Source organism: Curcuma longa, chromosome 1 (genome assembly GCF_044706935.1).
Source record: "Curcuma longa cultivar G26 ecotype Majalengka, Jawa Barat chromosome 1, ITB_CL_G26_1.1, whole genome shotgun sequence".
Classification (NCBI taxonomy): Eukaryota; Viridiplantae; Streptophyta; class Magnoliopsida; order Zingiberales; family Zingiberaceae; genus Curcuma; species Curcuma longa.
The window spans coordinates 17,100,785-17,122,706 of record NC_133861.1 but is presented as its reverse complement, the minus strand read 5'-3'; the positions used below and the strand labels follow the sequence as shown (position 1 = coordinate 17,122,706).

The following is a 21,922-nucleotide window of genomic DNA, read 5'->3' as shown; positions in this document are numbered from 1 at the left end:
GAGGAGGATAACCCTAGGAAAAGGAAGGAGGTGAGCGCCGCCACAAGAGAGGGAAAAAAAGGGAGGGTTTTGGTCTCGAAGTGGAGCTGATAAAATACTCACAGCTTTTGCTTGAGCCCGCTCTTACTCAACCCACTCTTCCTCCTATCTACCCACTGTGCCTAAAAGAGTGACACCGTCGTGGGACCCTCTTCGATTCTGTTGAAATTGGCCAATCCTTAGTCTGGTAAATATGTCGGGTGGAAGGTTTCTTTTGGCCTTTTTTTTGCTTGGGACAAAGATCATTTCCAAAATAGGAAAAGATATTGCTGTTCTTTTAAATTTATTTAGCGGATAAAAATAATTAAAATCCTGATAAATTACAAAACAGCTTACAATTTATATTTTTTTAAGAAACAAAAATTTGAAATACATTTTATACAATATTTTACACTAATCGTCTTCGTACGACAAGTCATTGGAAAATGAAAAACAAATATATATATATAGCCATAATTACTGATGTCTTACAACACTCTTCAGTGGTCTTATAAATCTCAGCAAAACAGATCTCTCTGAGTTTGTGGCACACAAATGCAAGAAATTTTCTCGTCACAATGAAAAATAATAAAATTCAAGTCATTGTTGTTTCTTTTTATCGACAATTATTGAGTACAGATGAATAGAAAACAAACATAAAGTTCTCATTACTAATTAGTGGATAATGCTCCTTTCAAATCATTGATACTCAAACAAAGGTGTATAACATTATAAATTTCTAGTTTCTTTAATTTATTGGTTACATAGTTAGCTATCGATTTATATATATAATTTTTATTATCTGATTAATCTTGAAAGTGGCTGATATATTTTAAGGAAATATCTTATTGACTATTAATATCAATGGGGAAGCGCAAATGGATCTTAACGAATAGATCAATATTATAATTTTTTTAAAATTTTCAAATGTAATATATGTGATATTTGAACTCTTATTAGCCAGAGAACATGTCTCTTATTAGTCATGAGCAACTAAATTTTATTCGTTTAAAAAAATTTTGTGCTTAATATTGTAACCATAAAAGAAAAAATTTGAATGACTTCATTATAAATAAAATAATAATAATAATATGATATTATTTTTATTCTGAATATCTAAAACACTTTCGGATGATCGAAATCTTTTATCGTGTATCACGCGTGCATAAATAGGCATGCAAAATATCAAATATAAGGGAAGACTTTTAATCATCCTTATAATTCCCCACTTCCTTACTATCACATCAAAGTCTTCAATGATGTTAAATAATGGATAAGAAGCGTGGAGGTAGAGAGTGGAGACCACAGTGGCACTAGATCTACCACCAGCAGTGCATTTAAAAAGGAATATAAAAGCCTGGAAATATTCAAAGTGATGATCACTACCACACTCTCTCATGGGGAGAAACAAAGTTGCCCAATTGCATTAAAGACTGTTCTTTTGAGCCAACCAACTAAGCACAAGTGAATGGTATTAGAATGGACATATATACTAGAGTTCCTTCAACAATTATGCATCTTCATTTATGTCTAGATCTTTATTTTTGTTAGCCTTTCTGAAAAAACAAGTTCACTTTTGCAAATTTTCCCACCCAAACTTGCACTGTTTGTTACAAATTTAGTGAAGTCAATGAATGTTTGCCAAGGAAGCACAAGATCAGGGAAGTTTTACTCACTTCGCATCCAAAATTCAATCTTTATGGTTGAGGGAAAAATGAATATTTTTCAAGGATTCATTTCCTTATATTGCGAGCATCGATCTATAGAAGGTTCTCTTATTAGAATTTGCCCCACAAAACCACATTGCTTACTCTTGGAAAATGTAGGAGACGAATGGGATTGATGCTCATCAAGCAAACTCAACCTCGGGTGCTATTTAAAATCAGTGGTTTCAGCACTCAGCAGATAACTTATTTCAGGAACTGAGTTATCATTTTGCTGCAACAAGGCAACACAAAAGCGTAGCAATCAAGCTTCCCATCCTCGAAGAACAGTTGCTCGTGCAACTCGGTTGACTCCAAGAGTAAAAGCTCCCATGCGTAGATCACAGTTGTAGGTCTTGCACATCTCCTTCACATTGTTGAAGGCTCTGATAATGTAGGTTCTCAGTTCAGCATTCACCTTCTCTTCATCCCACATGAATCCTTGGATATTCTGAAAAGGGAATGGAAAAAAAAAGTCAAATGCTTTTTGAACTTTGTCAGATGCAAATTTTAAGGATGATAACTAATGTTTATTTATCTACACCTCTTCTGTATTTTTAGATAAAAGAAAGGATGATATCCATCAGTTGGTTTCACATGAAATCTGTGAATTGGATTGTTACAAGCTAAGCATGGAGTATGAAGAGGACTGAAACTAACAACTAACCTGAACCCACTCAAAATAACTGACAGTAACGCCACCAGAGTTCGCATATATATCTGGAAGAATGACGACACCTTTCTTTGATAAGATCTTGAACAGGAGGCAAAAAGTTAACTAGCTGGCTATATGAGCAACTATGCTTTTGACGAATGAGAGGATTAAAACTTGGGTATTACCTCATCAGCTTCAGGATCAGTTGGATGATTGGCAGCCTCAACAATGAATTTGGCCTTTATGTCATTCGCATTTTCCCTTAGGATTGGCAAAAGAAGAAAAAGTTTCTCAGATCACTGAGACAACTTCCAAGGAGAAGAAACAATCTTATTTATGGCCAGTGATCTCAGATGTTTCTTAAAACTGCTAATAAGTAGATTATAAGGGTAGCACAATTTACAGTAAGAATCAAACGATAAATAACCTGTTAATTACACCACCAAGTGCTGCAGGGATGAGAACATCACAGTCTTCAATTAGCAAAGAACCTGGATCAATGGGTTCTCCGCCGCTGAAGCCTCTAATTCCATGATTCTCTGCTGAGTGTTTTAGCAATTCTTTTATGTTCAGACCTTTACTGTTCTTGATTGCCCCAGTGACATCACTAACAGCAATCACCTGACCACCAGCTTCATTAATGAGTTGGGCTGCCCATGATCCAACATTACCAAAGCCCTGAATTTGAAGACAACGAGATCTACATCAATAAATAAGTTAGAGAAACCGATTGGTAATGATTTCACAATCTGAACTAGTACATTATCCTAGCCCCAACAGCAAAATGTGTTGATTGTATAATATGATTCAATTTTAATGATTTATAAATCAAAAAGCGACATTGAAATACCAAACTATGAGTGAAATTCATTTATGACCATCAAAACAGCCTACCATTTTAGCCCACATAAAAGAGCATTCCTTATTCAATTTCTCCATGCCCATATGATCTGTAAAAGGACTGTAGTCCTTTGCATTTATCTTTCCTTTGTAACGATATTAATCTATTTCTACAGGAGGAATAAAACAAATATTTTATAAACATTTCAAGAATTATAGTTAAAATTCAATGATGTTTTATTCTTCATAACAATATTTTCACTGTTTAGTTCCCAGTTATCTGAATAAGAGCTATACGAAAAACTCATAGCTTTACCTGTATCACAAAGCGCTGATCTTCAAGCCTCTTTCCATGCTCTTTTAGTAGAACTTCTGTTGCAAACAGCACCCCCCTTCCAGTAGCTGCTTCTCTACCAAGAGATCCTCCGAGATCCTAAAGGAAAAGAAAATTCTTCATTACACAAGGTAACCATATACTATACAGTGCTTGAATTCTGAAATGATAGTTTTTCATTTATGCTTTGAGGAACACAATGAAGAAATTACTTTAGAATTGATTAGTTAACAATAAGTTTAAAACAAGAAATTGTATTTCCCTGAAAAGCAATAGTAACACATAAAGTCAAGAATGAAGATATAACTGAATTCAATTCATACTGAGCATTGAACATGAAAGTCCACATTAAAATATTACTTTCTGGATTTATTTCATCATTTCAACCATCTTATCATTATTTATAGAATAACTCCTTACGTTCCACATGCCCAGAAAGAAGCCCACTGCATAGAAATAGATACAAGAAATCGCCAGTCCTTTAACTTCCCTTAAGTTTTAATTGCCAAACCTTTATTTGATGTATGTGATGGGATATCTTTGACTTGATTGTTGAGAAACTCAAGTAAAACCAGTAGCAAGCTCACATACAAGCTTATAGAATAAAACAGCGAAAAGTACATAGATAAACTTCTAAAGCAGTCACATGGTCCTCTACTCATAAAATTCATCTGTATCACTGTACTTTGTGTCGGTCATTAGCGAGAGAACTCTTACTCAAGACATATTCTCTATGGTCAAACTCAATAGAGACTCATGGAATAGCCATAAATGTGATTTGTCTAGAAAGCCAAAAGAATTGTCACTTCAGTATGATTGTCAAAAATTGCTGAAGGGACTAAAGTGATTGCCCATGAAAGTGAATGATTGTCAAAAAGTGTACGAGGGACTACAGTAATTGCCCATGCTTAATGTGACCATTTGTCTCACTTATCCCATCATCAATTATCTAACTGCTGCCATGATGTGAAAAACAGCTGCCATAATCACGATTCTCAATCCAACTGCACAAGAATAGCACATTTACTGAATACATATATGTGGAGACATCAGTTAGAGGGAGACCAAAATCAAAGAAAATAGTAGTCAATGTAATAAAATATGACTAAATTGAAATGACTATTACACGTGATAGCCTTGCATACATGTAGCTGAAGTAAATAGTTACGACAAACACAGCTTGTGATGACAATGGTATATGGCAATTAGATTTAAAAAAAAAGCCATTAGTACTGATACATTTTTTAAGTTAACAACAAAATAGGCAGTGTATTTGCAACATACTAGACACTTAAAATTTATATTTAGCAACTCTGTGATTGTGGTATCACTTTAGTGAACTTACAACAGGTTTTCCAGTAACAACCGCTGGTGAATAACCATGAAACTTTGAGTACTCGTCCAGTATCCAAGCCATTGTCTGTAGGCACTCCCACATACAACAATTAGACTGGTATGTAAAAGTATAGTATACTATCGATTAGCTCCAGAAAAGGGAAAAAGAAATTAGATTAAATTAACCTGTGAATTAGTCCCCATATCAGGTGCTGGAACATCTGTGTGAATGCCAATCAAATCATGTATCTTCTGAGTGAAAACTCTGGTAAGTCTCTCAAGTTCAGATTTACTAAGTGCGCCTGGACTGCACCCGATTCCACCTTTAGCACCTCCATATGGAATATTTGCTACAGCCGTTTTCCAAGTCATCAATTGTGCCAAAGCATTAACCTCATCTGGATCAACCTATAGTGTCATGTAAAATTAAATAAGAAATACTACAGTTACTCAGTGAGTAAGATAAATCAGTTTATTAAACTAGTAAAATTTAAAATGAGAATGGAGTTATTGTCCACAAGTAATATATACATTCATTTGAATTTTTCGTATGTTCAAGTAAAGAAATTCAAAAGAATAGCAACATTCTTCACAGTAAGACTAAATCCAATAACAGACTGATTTAATCATAAGCTAGATGAACGGAAGAATGTTGATATAGCGAAGAAATACACCAACATGAAATTCTCAGAAAAGTAAAAAAAACACTCAAGCATTCTTTCCCTTTTCCAATAAACAAAATTATATGTACAAAGACTACATGCAGCATGCATTACCTCCTCTATGAGCAAGTAAACTACCTCTGTATTTTAAATAGGTTAAACAAGTGAAAATAATTATAATTTATCTAGGTATGCAGCAAGATTACCTGCAGTATGCCATTAAGGACAATCCTAAAAAGTAAAAACAATTGCTAAAAATCGGTATTACATAATGAGTTCAAAGGAGTAGTCTAATGTTCTTGGCAGCAGTGAATGAAGCTTCTTTCTCCATTTTTTTTTAATGGATCACAGGACGACCAATCCTTTGAGACTAATGTTAATCAAGCTTCTAATGTTTTTTTTTTTTTCCAGAATGTGACTACTGATATCATTATGCAAACCAATTAATTTGGCAGGGGAAAACAAAAGGAATGAATATGAGAGCTTGGCTTGAACACCCACCTCATGGTGGTATCTGATACCTCCCTTCATAGGGCCTCTGGCATTATCATGCTGCACTCTGAATCCGACAAAAGATGCTAAAGTACCATCATCTTTTGGGATTGTGCACTCAACCTGCATTGAAATTTGACATGGTCAAACAAATAACACAATATTCGCAGTACTATCCTCTTTGTTCCAGAAGATAAGTGTTGAATTCACTAAAATAATAGCCATTGAAGGAAATGATAGGTCAGAGGTGAATGCTTATTGTCAAAGATCAACATGTTCAGCATTAGTTTTCTAATTTAACGCAAAAGGTAAATTACTTGAAAATTTGAAATCAGTCATTATAATCATTTCAATAAGTTGACTCACATAAGATTGTAGATAATATTGATGTTGCTAGTTTGGCATCAACTAAAGTATAAAGGATAATACGGATATAATTGTAGGCGAAGGACATTGATCCATAAGGCTTGGGGTTTGAAGAACAGATACTAGAGAGGAAAAAAAGGTTTAATAAAAGAAAATCTTTCTAGAAATACATATTTCATGTCAGATACGACAAGGATTGTTATGGGTTGATACACCCTGATCAAGAAAGTCAAGGCCTGATCCATGCCGAGGCGACCTGTCGAACTCCGCGTCCGACTCCGTGCCAACTCCGAGACTGACCGACTCCAACTCCGTGCCGGACTCCAAGACTAACGGACTTCGCGTCCAACTCCATGCCTGACTCCGAGACTGACCGACTCCGACTCCACGCCCGACTCCGCAACTAGCTCGGCTCAACATCTGACTCCGTGCTCAACTAGCTCTGCTCCCGATTGACTCCATGATCTCCAAGACAGAGGTCGGCTCCTTAGTAAGCTTAGTCTCGCCGAGTTTGCACTCCCGCTCAAGTACTCCTACTTCATCACTCAGCTAGCCGTATCGCCACCTGAACGACACGTGGAACGGTGAAGTACTCAACAGTAGATCACCTACCCCTCTAATACAGCATGACTTTGTATTGTACTAAGTATGAGTGACAGAACCCTCAACTACCGCAATGATAGGATATTTCCCTGACTTCTCCTTTGGTGACTCCGTATATAATATCTCCGCTCCTTGCAAGCGCAAGGTACACACACATCAACACTCTCCACTTTCTGCATTCATTCTTCTTCTTATTCTCTATCTCCGGCCGATGAACTAACTTGGATATCGGAGTGGCTGAGCCAAGACACCCATGACCTCCCTTCTAATTCCTTCTTCCCTTTGAAGCTTTATAAGGATACCTTCTTCGTAGCCATTTGTGGGATCCGTACGACTCCATCAACATAGAAGTCAAGTGTCCGGTGACTCATCTGGAGGCGATCTCAAATAAGAACAAGGACTTTAATCCAGATATCCACACAAAGCTAGAACTTTATAAGCACAAATTAGTGTCTCTCCGGAACAGATTGTTGAAGAAGTGTGAGTTAGTGTGGAACCTTGAAAGTAGGGCCCATCCAACATGGCTGAATTTTTTTTTGGAGACATAAACATAAGTTCGGATAAAAGGAACTGGTAGAAAATTTGTTCAGCAGACAAAAATTGTGATTGTATCATAGCTTCCTTACTTTTATTTCTCTGAATGGAATAAGCATACTTTTCTCCAGCTTAGAGTCCAAGCCCAGCAGCTTGGCAGCCTGCTTGAAATTTCTACTTGTTGCAGCTAATGCATTCATCTTTTCTTTTTCACTATTCCACCACTTCGAAACCACAAAAAACGAAGATTCTTACCTAGCGTAACCAAGGGGCGAAGTCAAAGGAACAATTTTGCTCTAAAACAGTGCATGGGTTCTTAGTTCTTACCAAAGCCAAGTGCGAACCAAACTGCTATTGGAATTTTCGCAATATCGAAGTCGGCAGTGCAGATCTGAAAATGGTGTGCGACTGGTTCCGAAACCAGAGGGAAGAAGGTTTAGCACTTGGGGAGTTGGGTGATAATGGCAGAGCGATTAGCAACAACAGAAAAGTCTTCAGCAATAAATGCGTGGCAATGAACAATGGCCCATGAATAAAAATTCTATTTTTCTACTTAGTGTGAAACGACGCATATTTCACGTTTTAATTATTGATTACCTCAATTACCTCAAACTAAAAACAAAAAATAAAAAATAAAAAATCTAATCCAGGAACATAAATATAAGATAAAGCAAGATTTTCTCTCAGAAAAGTAATAAAAAAAACAAACAGACAACACGTGGCTGCCACTTATTGCTGATGAAAGTTTGGCGACGAGTCAAAGGTTTGCGGCAGTGCCTCAATGCATAGACGGGTCCCAATTTAAATTGAGAGCCTTGATTTTTAATAATTTAAATTGTATTTATATTCAATTTTGTTAGGACTCTAAAGATTTATTTCACGCGGACCCAACCCAAAATAATTGAGTTCGTCCCGCCCGATAATATAAACTAAAAGAAATATCAAATGTGCATAGAGCAAGTATGCAAAAAAATTATCATTTTATTTTGAAACTTTTTATGATGAAATTTTCTTCTTATTATTTTTTAATGAAGCTAATAGTCATGTACATTTTACATGATTAAATATATGGTAAATTAATTTATGGAAAAGTACACTTTGCAGCCTTCCCGACAATTTAGAGATTTATTATTGGCATAATTTAATTTAAAGAAAAGGAATGCACGGTGGCGAAGAGAATATATATATATATATATTGGAATTCCATCTTAGATTTAAAATGAATGCAAAAGTTCCTTATAGCTCAATTTTCTTATAATATATATAAAAAAGTTACAAATATGTCTAATTACTTTTTAAAAATATTTATCTAATCTATCGTCCACGATATTGAACTAACAAATTATTAAACTGCTGCATACATAAATAAAAAACTATTAAACCAAAAAACTTGCCTTTTTGCATGATATGATCAGTGCCTTTGATAAAATCCACTGTGATCAAAATAATATTCAATTGCTAAGTATGTGGTTGTCAAAATTTACGAGAACATACATTAGACTGCCTATGACATACCATGGCAAGTTTAAAATGTTGTATCAAATAGTGCAGCTGCAAGGCGCCCCCTTCCAACAACTGCATCAAAAGGCTTTAAACCATGCAGAGTGAATAGATTGAATACCACAAATGCGTCTCATTAGGCTCTTACCAATGGATGACCAAATTCCTACAGAAAATGAGACATCTTTCCGTATTTGTCATCCCTACGCGAGAAGCCTCTTCCAGCCAGCAATATATGGAGCTTCATCATTCACCTGAGTATGCCGCTAGTAATAGTCACTAAATCCATGCGTCAAAAATTTGCATCGACAATCTTGAGCGCCTGCTTAACACAAGAAAATGCAGAGGATAAGAAATAGGGTTACAACGTTCGGAAGTAAAGAGAATTTATCACCCATTTGATATAAAACAACCACCATTGATAATTCACAAAAATATTTAACCAAATCCAAAATTAGTAATAATTCAACTGGAACATGAAGGAGAAGCTATACTTTCTAATACAACAGACAACTATAAAGCAATGCTACACTTGTTGCATTAAGAACCCAGCAAAACAATACCATGCAAGAACAAAATAGGAAGGCCCTAAAGCCCATGGCAAATAAATTACTTGATAACGGGTTTCAGGCAAATGTTCTACAGAAACTGAAAATAAATTTAAATGACCATAAAAGGAAACTATAAAGCTGAAGTAAATACATTCGAGATGTTTATTTAAAGATAAAAAGTTGAGATATTTTGAAAAATATCAAACAGAAGGTGAGAACATAGGTGACGGTGCTGAGGCCAAGCTCACAAATGTTGTACAGAAACTGTACATAAATTAAAATAACCAAGTAGGAGATATTCTGAAGCAACATCAAAAATAAGGTGGGAACAAGCTCATTACAGTGCCGAGGCCAAGCTCACATTATTTAATATATGAACTAGAAAATAGTCATCAACCAGCAGCAAAACAGATTATTAAAATATCTACAAGAATTTAACAACAATTTTGAAATTATCTGGACCACGTAGCAAAAGGTTCCGGAGGAATAAAAAAACAAAGTTAATATTAAGTAAATAAAGTGTACTTACCCAAAGTTAAGCTAATATCGTTCTTCCTTTTGTTCTTCTGGTAGAAACTCAATATTGCACCATCCAGAAGTGCTAGCACCAAATTATTGCGCAGCACAACGTTTGATCAAGACTGAGCATTTTTCTAGAGATCATCAAACATTATGAAGTTCAACTAAACCACCACCTCCATGATGTTTACCATGTTCAAAAATGTTTCGTCAAGAGGCAAGCAATAGCTTAGATGCTTGATGATATTAGTCTTTACTATTTGCAAGAAAAATTAACATCATCTTTCTCACCAGATCAGACGTGGCAACTGGTATCTCCACAACCTTTCAATCTTCCCCAAGTAAATTCATCCCTATAACAGATACATTGAACTTCCCACAGGGTGCACTATGAAGGAGATTCAGAACCATTATCAAGCCTCTTTATGATCAAGGAACATCAGAAGCATCATGAACAGCACATGAACAAAAATCAAGAATATGTCCAGCAAGATGCCTCATCGTTTCCACTATAAGAAGTATTTGCAACATCAGGATGGTGGGACTTGACCAAAGCAACAGCAGCAACCACATCGGATGACTTTAAATTAAGGCAGACATCATATGTATCTGAATCTAGCTTCCGAGAGCAAGCTATACCTACGCGTTCTGATTTTGTATCTTACAACTCTTAGTGGAAGACAAGTTTTACTCACAAGCACCAGTACCTTTATTTAGTGAATATTACAGACATCAGTTTTGTTGCACGGAAAACTTTTGAGTTTTCATTAGTATTGATAAATGTACCACGAGTATGGAATACAAAATTCTTTGACAGCATCATCGCTATTATACCTATTGATGACCTCAAGAGTACAAGATTCAGAAACCTCACCATTTGAAGAAAATTCAGGGTCAAGAACAGCATCTTCAGCTTTCACCTTATGGATGCTCTGCATTGGTTCTTCGCTGAGCATGAATATAACATCTGAGCATTCAGCATGAAATTTCTCATCACAGATTATATCAAAAGCAGATCCAGGATAAGTAGGATAACGGTGCTGGGCAGAGTTTCAAAGTTAATTTCTGCTGATTCAAATAGTTTCTTAACCAAAGTAATGATGGATTCCAAGAAAAATATGGGAGGTTCAATGCTCTCTCTAACCTCATTATTAAACGTGGAGGTACAAATATCAGGCAACCACAAAGATACTCGCATGTATGTTGCACAATCTTCCACTAAGTGTGAAGTATACTAGGTAAAGATTATCCTGGACTTTGGCAAGCAGAGGCAACACCATTAGAAGGGGTTTGCTTGGAAAAAAATGTCACCTTCTTGCTGGGAGACGGACACATTGAACTGCTATCATTTTTCCCCCATATTATCTGATGTAATGCCAATAAGCCCAGTTTTCTTATCAGATGTGAGATCCATCTGAGATTTATCTTCATCATGAGAACTTGCTGAACATTCCTCAAAAGAAGTGTTAGTGCACACAACAGCAGCATTCTTCAGTGAGTAATTTTGTGAATATCTAATATTAGAATCTGCAGAGTCATCTGAAATTCTAGAAGGTAATAGATTCTCTCCATCATCATCGGCTTCATTTTTGCAATCGCTCGTGGTCTTAACCAAGTTTGGGAGGTTCGCTTCAGCAGCAGAGAGCTCAGAAGAATCACAAGCTGCCTTTGTCTCATAATGATGTTTGATGTCATATTCAAACACTCCAACTGCATAAACAACACACATGTAAAAACAGAGTCAAAGAGCAATCAATTAAACAATGTCAATAACATCCAATATGCTAACCTCCATCAGTAGGAATATTATAATATTTAGAAGAATGATTTTTCAGCAGTGGCTTCTGTAATGAACCAGTACCAGGAAAAACCAATATGTTTATGGACCTAACTTCTAATTCTTGAGAAGCCTCAAGAGGCTTGAAGCCAAAAGCATTAATCCATGTGTCTTTTAATTCAGAAATTGCAGGTATAATCAGCTTTTCAACATTGAGAGAAGAGAGAGCCTGAAAAAGAAAACAAATTAATGCAACTAGACAAAATAAATTAGTCAACTGAAAATTTCAGAAAGAAAAGATTGAACTAAACTTTTTATAAAAGAAAGACAAAACGAGAGAGGGAAACTACACCAATGCAATAGCACAATACTGTAAAAATCATGAAAAAGGAAACACTGCATATTTACAAACACATAGGTGGTAAGTGTCAACATCCCAAAAGGAAAGGACCTCCAATACATCATTGGTGAAAGTGTCTTTGACAATGCAACTGCAAGTTAACCCTATTTCAGAAAATAACACCAAGTGGCAAGCTTACAAATATCATATGCACACCTAAAAGTTTGGATAATACCAACAACTTATATCGATATATTGCCAGCTAATTAGTAATCATCTTGTCCATTGATTGCCTCCTTTCTTTCTCGAGACGAGGCTTAGCACCAATATTAAAAGTTTGCAACTATGCATCTTCAATGCCCACGGTGCTTAAGGTAACAATTGAAATACTTATGGGCACCATATTAGGAACACAGTTTTGGGCTAGCCTTTTTCAAATTTCTTCGTCTACCTTATGTAAGTCATGTCGTCTCTAGCACTTTTATTTACTTAACAACTTGTGCCTCTCTGTTGCTTCACACTTTTGTTTATATTTCTTTTTAGCTATTCAGTGCATTAAAAAGGGTCTAAAAGGAAAGCTGGGTTTAAACTAATCATAGTAAAAAAAACTGACAAGCGCTCAAAACTAATTCTGCTTTTGCTGGTTTATGAAATATTTACAAGTTTGATTTGAGCGCTGTGCATGTACATATGCATGGCCTACAAATCATATCATGCAGTTAAAAATGCATGAGATGAGATAAAAGCGATCAATTTAGTAGATCAACGCCTAACATAAACAATAATTGAGATCTCTTCTAATTTAATTGTTTAAGCAGACAAATAATTGAAAATTGTAAAACTCATAACCAATATATACCATGAATACAAACAATAAGCAGACTGCATCATCATACTTAGATATAGTCAAGAGGTACAAGAATTTATAAAGAGGTAAATGAAATGAAATGATGATTCGAGAATTTATGAAGGGTTAAAAATTAAAAACCAAGTGGAACAACATATACATTTTTTTATCTTTTTCTTAAAAAAAATGCTAGAGAAAGAACTTACAGATTCAATTCCACTAAGAAGACGACGGCACATGCCTTGTCGTCTATACATATTTCTTGTCCCAATGAAAGGCATTTCTGCAAGCCTGGTTCCATGAATTCTGTTTAACACAATAGAATCAACATAAATCAGTATCAAGATTTTAGCAAACAGAACTTAATGATGATGCTAAATGGAATCTGAAACATGACTATATAGTCACCTAGTTAAAGAAAACCTAAATTTTAGATTGCACTTTAACGAATCATCTTTGGCCAACATTAATCATGCTATCTTGGTAAGATTGTAAGATCAAAAAGTAGTTGGGCCAACTATTGACAAGCCAATCAATAGTCAGATTTACCAATATGTCACAGTTGGGTTAAAAACCTGCTTCTCTAGGCCAAACATCCAATTAAACTGGTCAGGTTGGATCTCAAAACACCTAAATATCACCAGATTTTTTGATAGATCAACTAAACGAATCAATCCCCACCAGGCCACAAGGAAACAAGAAGGAACAACAAAACCCTGGAGGAAAGAGAAAGAAGGGTAAACCATAACACTATATACCATGGACCAATGACAGATTGTATTAGATTGGTAACATCTATTGCAAGCAGATGAAAGTAAAATGGAAAGTCGAAGGGTTAGCTAAGCATAATACTATCTTCCATTGGCTGAACTCTGGTTAGAAAGATCATGATAACTAATATGAGCAGATAAAGGGGAAACGGAAAGGAAAAGAAGGGAAGATAAGAAGAGGCAAAAAAGGTAGTATGTTTGCAGATCAGGAACATAATATAGATAGTAATCTAAAAGTAGTGCATCAATACAGTGGAAACTTAATATTCATAAATGAATATAAAAGATAGGTGTAGTTAAAATAGATAATAAAATTAGAGAAAATTGGTTAAGATGATATGGACATGTCCAAAGACAAATCTATAAGAATTAATGTTGTAAGGTGTAGAGGGAAACCAGAGAGAACTTGTACAGCTCAGTAATGGAGGGCATGTTGTTGACACCAAATATAAAAGGGACTTGTAGAGCTCAGTATTGATGGTGACCTTCCAATGAAAAAAATGTCAGGCGCTTATAGCTAAGGATATGATGTCTAGAAATTTCTTCCCAAATCAGTCGAATCAAATCAGCTAGCAGGTTGGGAAAATAATGGCCATCACTACAAGTCACACTAGAAATGAGATTTTTCATTACTACAAATCACACTAGAAATGAAAATTTTCATTTAACAAATGCGAGAAGGACAAAGAATCATAATCTATTCAACAGCCTATCACCCAACAGAAACAATAAATTTAAATTAATACATCATAGGTCCAATGTAATTTTCATGGAAACTTGTTTGAGAGAAGGCTACATCAGCTGGTTATTATGTCGAAAATAAAAACATCAGCAATTTAAGATAATAGAAAAATGTTCACCTGACTGATGCTACAGAAATAATTTCATCCTTTCGTTCCAAAATAAAAGTGTAAAAGCCTCTATAGTTCAACCGACTGAAATTCGATCTACACAGGAAACCAAAGTCAATAGTTATGAGAAATGCATTAAAACCAAAATCATAGTAAGTATTGTACTACATAGAGAACAAAGAACAAAAAATGAACTTCATAACAAGGTACAACACCGATGTTTGGTCATTTGGTTGGTAACTGCAAATAATACTTATAGCAAATATTTTATTTGGAGCATTCAGTGGGTTGCCACTGATCCACAAACTTCAATTCTGCAATTCCATTTTCAGTTAGGCTTTAAGACATGATAGTCATGACTTGAATTGGTCACAAGTTATTTTTCTAACATTCAAGTAACAAAAAAGAAACACCAATATACCACTATTTTTGTGGATGAGCATTTGCCTCTTTGTTTCGATTCCAATATAGAAAAAAAAATCAAATCTCCTTAACACCATTGAGTAATTTTAACTAGGATTAGAAGTGACATAATGTTGTCAGCTACTCAGCTTTCAACAATAAATAAAATTTCTACTCAGCTATATTAAATCAACAAAAAATAAAATCATATATACTTTATTTTCTGCACACCATTTTAAAAAAATACTTAAAATTACCAAATAAGGAAAACAATTCCAGGATGGTGTTCCAGCTTTTGTGCAATAGTAGTCATATAAAGAACTGCAATTGCAAATAGCAAATGCACTTGCAAAAACCAGACAATAAAATTGCCTGCATTATCGATTGCTGGCTACAATAGGCCTTCGCATTCAGGACTTCCAAATGAAATGAGCAATGCTTGGAATTATCAAAAGACCAAATGATGTGAAGACCAAAGTTCAATTAAACCAATTTTGATGAGTTAGGCACTCTTCTTTAACAAGCCCAACAAGTTTACTACAGTTTTCAAGTTACTGTTTCTAAGCTCTTATCCTTACACCTCACTAACTAATTAATAAACGTCTGCTTTCTTTTCCTAAAAAAGTTATTATCAACATCCTTAAGTGGGATAACATCAAACTAGCACACCAGCTTGTGTTTAGTATGACTGAATTTTTTTTATATTATCGCAAAATAAAACTCGTGACTGAATATGTAAAATTAGATAGATTAAGTTGAATAGTCCAATATAAGTTCCATTCTTCCACTCTGATCTCAATCTGGTTGTTCCAGGACATTGACAATATCTTCAGACCCCTTACCCAGAAATATATGTAGGCCATTGTTAGTCAACAAATAGTGTGTGGAGTTCAGAAAAACAAATTATGATACACTTACCCACAATTGTACACAACATTATGAATAAGGTTAATGCCACTTCTCTGGTCAACAATTGGAAGAAAGCACTCATCCATAACTGCAAGGGAAACAGCAATCATTGAATTGCATTCAACCATCTGACGTGACCTTATTGGGGATATAGAGGAATCCTCATCAAAACGTCTAACAATACGCCATGAGAATCCTGCTTCAATCTCATTTTTAGTCCCAAGCATCTTTTGTAATCCTCTGAAAATCTGCAGCAATAAGAATTACTATAGCTCTGCTTGGACCAAAAGAAACACATATTTTGACAGTCAAGACTTCAAGATTTAAGCTTTAGAAAATCATCTTCATAACTTTGCTACTTAAAGATTTTGAATTTTTGAATGATTGTTCATTGCAAGAAAAGTAATGTTTTACTTAGTGCCTAAAGAATAGATGATAGCATCCAAGAAATTGAACCTGATCAGCATCATCATTGAGCCATGTTAATCCCAATTATTTGGGCCATGTAAACGGATCATAGACATATTATTCAAAATTTAAAACCTGTCACAATACATGAACATTGTGCTTTGAAACCTCAGTTAGAAAATCAAATAACACCTACAGATTAAGAAGCTAAATTTTTTTCCTAGGTCCCTGTATCTTGAACATAATAGTCTGCAAAAATCTGCAATATCAAATTTATTTACAAACAGATATTCCATGGACGTTTCTCCACTTAAGAAGCATAAGGATACCAATACACTAGTCTTCACATAAAAGGATGATCCCATTTGATCATGAAATATGCTTACTTCAAGACAAAATGGGACTAGAAGGAATTCATATGCATTATTTAGAAAAAGTGAATTGGTAACAAATGGAAGAAAAATCATAAGCTTATCTAACAACCTTCTAGTATCTCAAATCCATCCCATGTTTGTTCCTAATGCAATAAACTCAACGTGCATGAAATGAAACCAAACCATGATATCACAATATATTTTTCGCCCGAGCAAAGATATGGCATGCATCCAAACACATGGAAATAGACATTTGATGTAACAAAGGTATCAAAAAAGCACCCAAAAAGTTGGTAATTTGATTTATCTAAACTATTCTAGGAATAATTTTAAAAATCCAACAAGGGAGATAATTGAATTCACATGAGATGGTCAAACAAAACCAAAAGAGGACCCATTTGTACCTTTCTACAACTTTGACCACAAAAAGAAATTGTTGAGTTCTTGGAAGTGGCAGAAATAGATTCTTTGTCAGGAATGCAATCTTCATGGTCTGCAAAATCAAATATATGCGACTCCAAGAATTCTAGAAAACATAGAGACAATGTATTTGGAAAGTAACTTGAGGATTCATACATTTTGCCTCACACTGGTGGCAAGAAAGTATTAAGGAAACTGTTGCATCAGATTCTCCACTGGGATCAGTAGAGATTCCCCCACAATATCTGCAGCAGCAGTTTGTACAGTGCCAATCTCCAGGAGGAAGCTTCTGGAAACAAAATACAACGAATGTGAAACACCACGAATAATGAAACCAAAGGACAAAGATATTAGCAAGATTGAACTTACAATGAGAGAAAATTCAGCAAAAAGAGGTGGATTCATGCATATGAAAACCAGGAAAGTTACAAAACATAAACCTTTGCAACAAAAACCTTTGCTGTGGTAAAAGAAATCAATGATTTTGCAAAAAGACTTTTCCATCAATATACTTTTTAGAATCCACCAAAACAATGGCCATGGAGATGAAAGAATATGCGTGCATGAGGAAAAAAGGTAATGATATCCATTTCTACCACCTTTATATTTGTAATATGAAAGAAATATGATAAGGAGTTCCAAAAATTAAGTGATATTCCATGTGACGCACCTCAATGCCCAAACAACTCAGATGAAATGTTGACGGGCAACCATCACAACAGATCAAGGAACCACCATCACTGCAGATACCACAAGTATCATCGTTGGGGTCATCACCTGTTACATCAATAGTGTAGAATCCTCTCCTTTCAGACTGATCCTGCTTTTTCCATGCCTCAATCTGACAATTGAACAGGGATATTTCTCCATCCTCCAAAAATATATTTTGCATCAGCTGCACACCTCTGCTACCAGCATGAAGCTCAAACTTGGATACAGGAAAAATTTTACTGCAACATCTACAATTAATTCCTTGCCGAGTTATTTGGCCTTCCAACTTTGTTTTTGTCTTTAGCTGGTTCATATACTTCACTTTTCCATTTATAGGCAAGACACCCATATCTATCATCCATGAAAGAACTGTCCTTTTCCAGACATATGGTACATAATCATCATCGTCAGCTTCTGATTCCTGGTTCCTACCACGAACCAACAGAGCACGTCCTCTCTGTTTGTTTCTCCGTTTGTGAAGATTCTTGCGAGATGTGGTACTAACAGAAAACATTGAGCGTGAAGCCAGCTTACCCTTTGTATCCTGATCTCTAAAATGTCTCTTGTCATATTTTCTCTTCACCTTGTTCCTTTTGTATGTTTCGTCTTCTTCTGACTCTTCTGCCCTTCTTCTCTTGTTGACAACAACTCTCTTCAGTAAATCAAGGGACTCCAGAGGTACAATAGAGTCACATGTAGAAGATGTTCTAGAGTTTCTACTACAGGAGATCTCGCCTTCCACATTACCTTTTCTGTTTAGTCGTTCCTGATAAACAGCATAAGCTTTTGTGATTGACCAATAACCACCATGGCCTTCAGGAGGTATGTAAACAGAATCCTCATACTTTCTGCCTCTTCTCGGTCTCAGATCTATTGTCCAACCAGCATTAAGAAGTATGCCCTTTATCTGATCTCTAAGTTTCTGCTTCTCAGTACTGCGAGATACAGTTGCGTCCTTGGAAAATTGTTTTGTCTTAAAAGAAGCCTCTGCCCTGCAGCTGCTCTTTGTTCTCAAACCAGTCTCGCTTTTTGAAATATCAGTTCTATCCTTGGTTTCTCTTTTAGGAGAAACAATCTTCTGTTCTGTTTCTGGCTCACTGAATTCACTTTTCTCAAGGACGTCATTTTTTGGCTTCCTCGTTTCATTTCTACTGACTGTAGCCCCTAGGCTTGAATTACCATCAAACCTTCTACAGTGGGAAAGAGATGGTCGTTTTACTGCGCCACAGATAGCAACACTACTTGAGTTTATGCCTTTTGAGATGTCCTCATATTTCCTTTTCGAATGGTTCTCAAGCCCATCTACTTTCTTATTACTTGGTAGAACTCTCAAGACACCAGCTTTCCTTTCCTCCGTGAGAATCCTATCTTTGGATCGTGAAATCCCAATCTTTGCTCTCCTGTCGCCAGCAGCATTGCTTCTTCTATCCTTCATCTGAAGTCTCTCGTTTTCTGATGATTCTATCAACTTGAGCTTTTCACTTTCCAATTTTCCATTTTTTTGTGAATTTGTCAGTGTTTGGTTCTCTAGCATCCCACCCTTCTTCCTCTGCGCAGGGATTAGGGTTTTAGAACCTACACCTTCGTCTTCATTTATTCTTTTTTCATCATCCACAGTGTGTGAAACAGAAGTTTTGGCTTCGCTACCTCCAATTAGAGATTTTTTCTTTCTTTCTAGTTCCCAAGACTCTTTCAATTTTGTTGAAGAAAATTCAGCATCGGCTGATTCTCGCATGCTCTTTCTGGCGAGCTCTGCCTCAGCAACTCCTTTCTTATCAGTAACTGCAACTTCTTCATTTTGCTTTACGACAACTGACCTCAAATCCTTTTTCCTGTTCTCCGCGTCCGCCTTTTCCTTCATCGGATCCACCTCATTGCCTTCACCACGGGCCGAGATGTCTCCATTTTGAACACCTCCACGATCCTCCTTCCTTGAAGAAACCAAAAAATCATCCGAGTCCGACTCGGAATCACTCAAAATCAATCTCCGCTTTTTCTCCCTGATCGACTCATCGGCCTTTTTCATAGCTGAGACTCCATTTCCTTTAATCTTCTTCAGCGTGATCCTCTCCTTCTCCATCGAGGTCATGCCAAAAACCCTAATCCTCCACAAAACAACAATCACTGCGAACCCAAGGCGAGAAACCGCTCCGAGTGACGAAGAATAAGGGATCCTGACTCCCCACGTATCCCGATGGGATCCAGACGAAAGAGGAACGCAACCCTTACCCTAGAACAATAGTAATATAACAAAAAAGGAATGAAAGATCGAAACCCCCAAGGAAGCAGCGGATCGGAAGAACGGGATCCGGCATACCTCAAACCGGGATGGGGTTCGCGAGAAATTGGAGCGGAATGGGGGCGGAAATCGAGGGCGGCGAATGGATCTTCGCGGTCGGATTAGGGTTGGGTTGGAGAGGCGAGATCGAGGCGGAGACGAAGAGGGGGAGAGCTCGCGGGGGCGAATAGGACCGTGGAGGAGATTGGGGTAGTTACCGTGCTTTCGAGACTTTTTTAAACGACAAGATTTTCCGGTTTATTTTTATTTTTCCGATCGTGCATTAATATTTTTGTAGAAATACGCGCATTTCACTTCCATTTATTTCTCTCCCCATCGCCGTCGAATTGCCAAATTCATTGACGTATTTTAAATATTTTTAAGCAAAAAATAAAATAGCATAAAAAAAAACCTCTTATTTTTTATTATTATAAAAACAAAGTGATTTATATATGTTAGTAAGATTACTACCACGTAACCGTTTTTAGTTAAAATTAAACTAGTTAAATATTAATTAAAATTGCTCACGTACCTGGATGAATAAGTGCATGAATTTAAAGTAAATTTATGCACGAATCTTACGGTCCGTTTAAGTATTGAATGAAATTTCATAATGTTTAAGGTGCATGATTCACTATGCCATTAGAGCAGAGCTCGGAGAGATCGCTAGCCAAGAAGCTGTACATCGCCATGTCCCTGCTCTCGCCCTTCAGCATCACGTACTTCCGCAACACGCCCTCTTTGTGGAACCCGGCCTTCTCCAGCACCCGCTGAGACGCTGGGTTCTCCACGTCCGCCACCGCCTCCAGCCGCTCCAGCTCCGGCCAGGCCTCGAACACGGCCGGCGCCACCGCCCTGAGCGCGGCCGTGGCGATCCCGCGGCCCCAGAAATCGTGGGCCACGCGGTAGCCCACGGAGGCCCGGTGGGGCTCGTTGGACCGCTGGACCGAGATGGAGCCGACGGGGCGGCCGCTGGCGCCGAGGCAGATGGCGCGGTAGAAGGGGTGGGGGAGGATGTGGTCGGCGATGTAGCGGCGGGCGTCGTCGACGGCGGTGAGGGGGTGGCGGCGCTGGAAGCGGGCGACGCGGGCATCGGAGGCCCACGTCATCAGGGCGTCGGCGTCGGCGAGAACGAACGGCCGGAGAGTGACGAGCGAGGTATCGACGGCCTTGGGTTGCTGCATCTGGAAATGTGTCCAAAGACATGGAAGTTCTTTGGACAACTAGATTTTATAGTTGGCCGCCTACGTTGACCATTGATATCTTAACAAATTAGTTTGATTTTGCAGCATCATACAGCCCGCCTGCGTTGACCGGACTAGATACGTAACGTATTTCTCGCAACAGTGAATTCTGACAATTTGATAGGCACGCCACATATATGATGCATGCATGGCAGGGCAGACACTGCACCAAATTGAAGATCATGACGTCAAAAATAAATTTAAAAAAGTCAGTGTATTTTTTCAACGACAAAATTGGTGTCTAAGTCTACGTGACGAAGGCTCTGCGCGTTACGTACGTGCGACAACCTCGCCTCGCTCACTGCTCAAGCAGCTTGACGTCGTCGTCACTCTACTCAAGAGATCACTTCCTCTTCTCTCTACGTAAACTCGCGTAAGGTTAAATAGTAGTTTGGGGAGGCTTGTACGCCAACGATGCTTAAATAGAATCACAAATTAAGTTTTTGGGCATTACAGTTCGAAATGGACATTAGAGCAAT

The 21,922-nt window shown here is 36.9% G+C and overlaps 3 protein-coding genes across 5 annotated transcripts; all 3 read right to left on the bottom strand.

Annotated features, from left to right (window-relative positions):
- Positions 1-1,508: 1,508 nt before the first annotated feature.
- On the bottom strand, positions 1,509-8,031 carry LOC141834828 (glutamate dehydrogenase-like). 2 transcript variants are annotated; one of them, XM_074722213.1, is made up of 10 exons: positions 7,870-8,031; positions 7,635-7,797; positions 6,049-6,162; positions 5,072-5,293; positions 4,896-4,970; positions 3,533-3,649; positions 2,804-3,054; positions 2,562-2,637; positions 2,389-2,475; positions 1,509-2,172 (listed from the first exon to the last, which is right to left on the bottom strand). In XM_074722213.1, the coding sequence occupies exons 2-10, from the start codon at positions 7,740-7,742 to the stop codon at positions 1,987-1,989; spliced, it is 1,236 nt and encodes a 411-aa protein (XP_074578314.1). In that variant the 5' UTR covers positions 7,743-7,797; positions 7,870-8,031; the 3' UTR covers positions 1,509-1,986. The 2 variants fall into 2 exon arrangements, with proteins under 2 accessions (XP_074578314.1, XP_074578305.1); XM_074722204.1 differs by having other exon boundaries at positions 1,510-2,172; positions 7,635-7,766.
- Positions 8,032-8,943: 912 nt separating this feature from the next.
- On the bottom strand, positions 8,944-20,361 carry LOC141839602 (uncharacterized). 2 transcript variants are annotated; one of them, XM_074727399.1, is made up of 10 exons: positions 17,881-20,361; positions 17,367-17,499; positions 17,195-17,283; positions 16,018-16,256; positions 14,707-14,793; positions 13,283-13,382; positions 11,902-12,118; positions 10,123-11,822; positions 9,058-9,364; positions 8,944-8,975 (listed from the first exon to the last, which is right to left on the bottom strand). In XM_074727399.1, the coding sequence occupies exons 1-8, from the start codon at positions 20,008-20,010 to the stop codon at positions 11,458-11,460; spliced, it is 3,360 nt and encodes a 1,119-aa protein (XP_074583500.1). In that variant the 5' UTR covers positions 20,011-20,361; the 3' UTR covers positions 8,944-8,975; positions 9,058-9,364; positions 10,123-11,457. The 2 variants fall into 2 exon arrangements, with proteins under 2 accessions (XP_074583500.1, XP_074583492.1); XM_074727391.1 differs by lacking the exon at positions 8,944-8,975 and having other exon boundaries at positions 9,013-9,364; positions 17,881-20,151; positions 20,239-20,361.
- A 455-nt stretch (positions 20,362-20,816) lies between these two features.
- Positions 20,817-21,383, bottom strand: LOC141837075 (uncharacterized). The gene has a single exon (XM_074724570.1). It carries the CDS (start codon positions 21,381-21,383, stop codon positions 20,817-20,819), a length of 567 nt encoding a protein of 188 aa, XP_074580671.1.
- Between the last annotated feature and the right edge of the window lie 539 nt (positions 21,384-21,922).

Coding starts and splice junctions, on each gene's coding strand:
- LOC141834828 (XM_074722213.1), bottom strand. CDS start 7,742: ATGAATGCATTAGCTGCAACAAGTAGAAATTTCAAGCAGGCTGCCAAG. Junction 6,163..7,634: donor TTCCATTCAGAGAAATAAAA/GTAAGGAAGCTA, acceptor ATTTCAATGCAG/GTTGAGTGCACAATCCCAAA. Junction 2,476..2,561: donor CTGATCCTGAAGCTGATGAG/GTAATACCCAAG, acceptor CTCCTGTTCAAG/ATCTTATCAAAGAAAGGTGT.
- LOC141839602 (XM_074727399.1), bottom strand. CDS start 20,010: ATGACCTCGATGGAGAAGGAGAGGATCACGCTGAAGAAGATTAAAGGA. Junction 17,284..17,366: donor CCACCAGTGTGAGGCAAAAT/GTATGAATCCTC, acceptor TTGATTTTGCAG/ACCATGAAGATTGCATTCCT. Junction 11,823..11,901: donor TAATATTCCTACTGATGGAG/GTTAGCATATTG, acceptor TTGTTTATGCAG/TTGGAGTGTTTGAATATGAC.
- LOC141837075 (XM_074724570.1), bottom strand. CDS start 21,383: ATGCAGCAACCCAAGGCCGTCGATACCTCGCTCGTCACTCTCCGGCCG.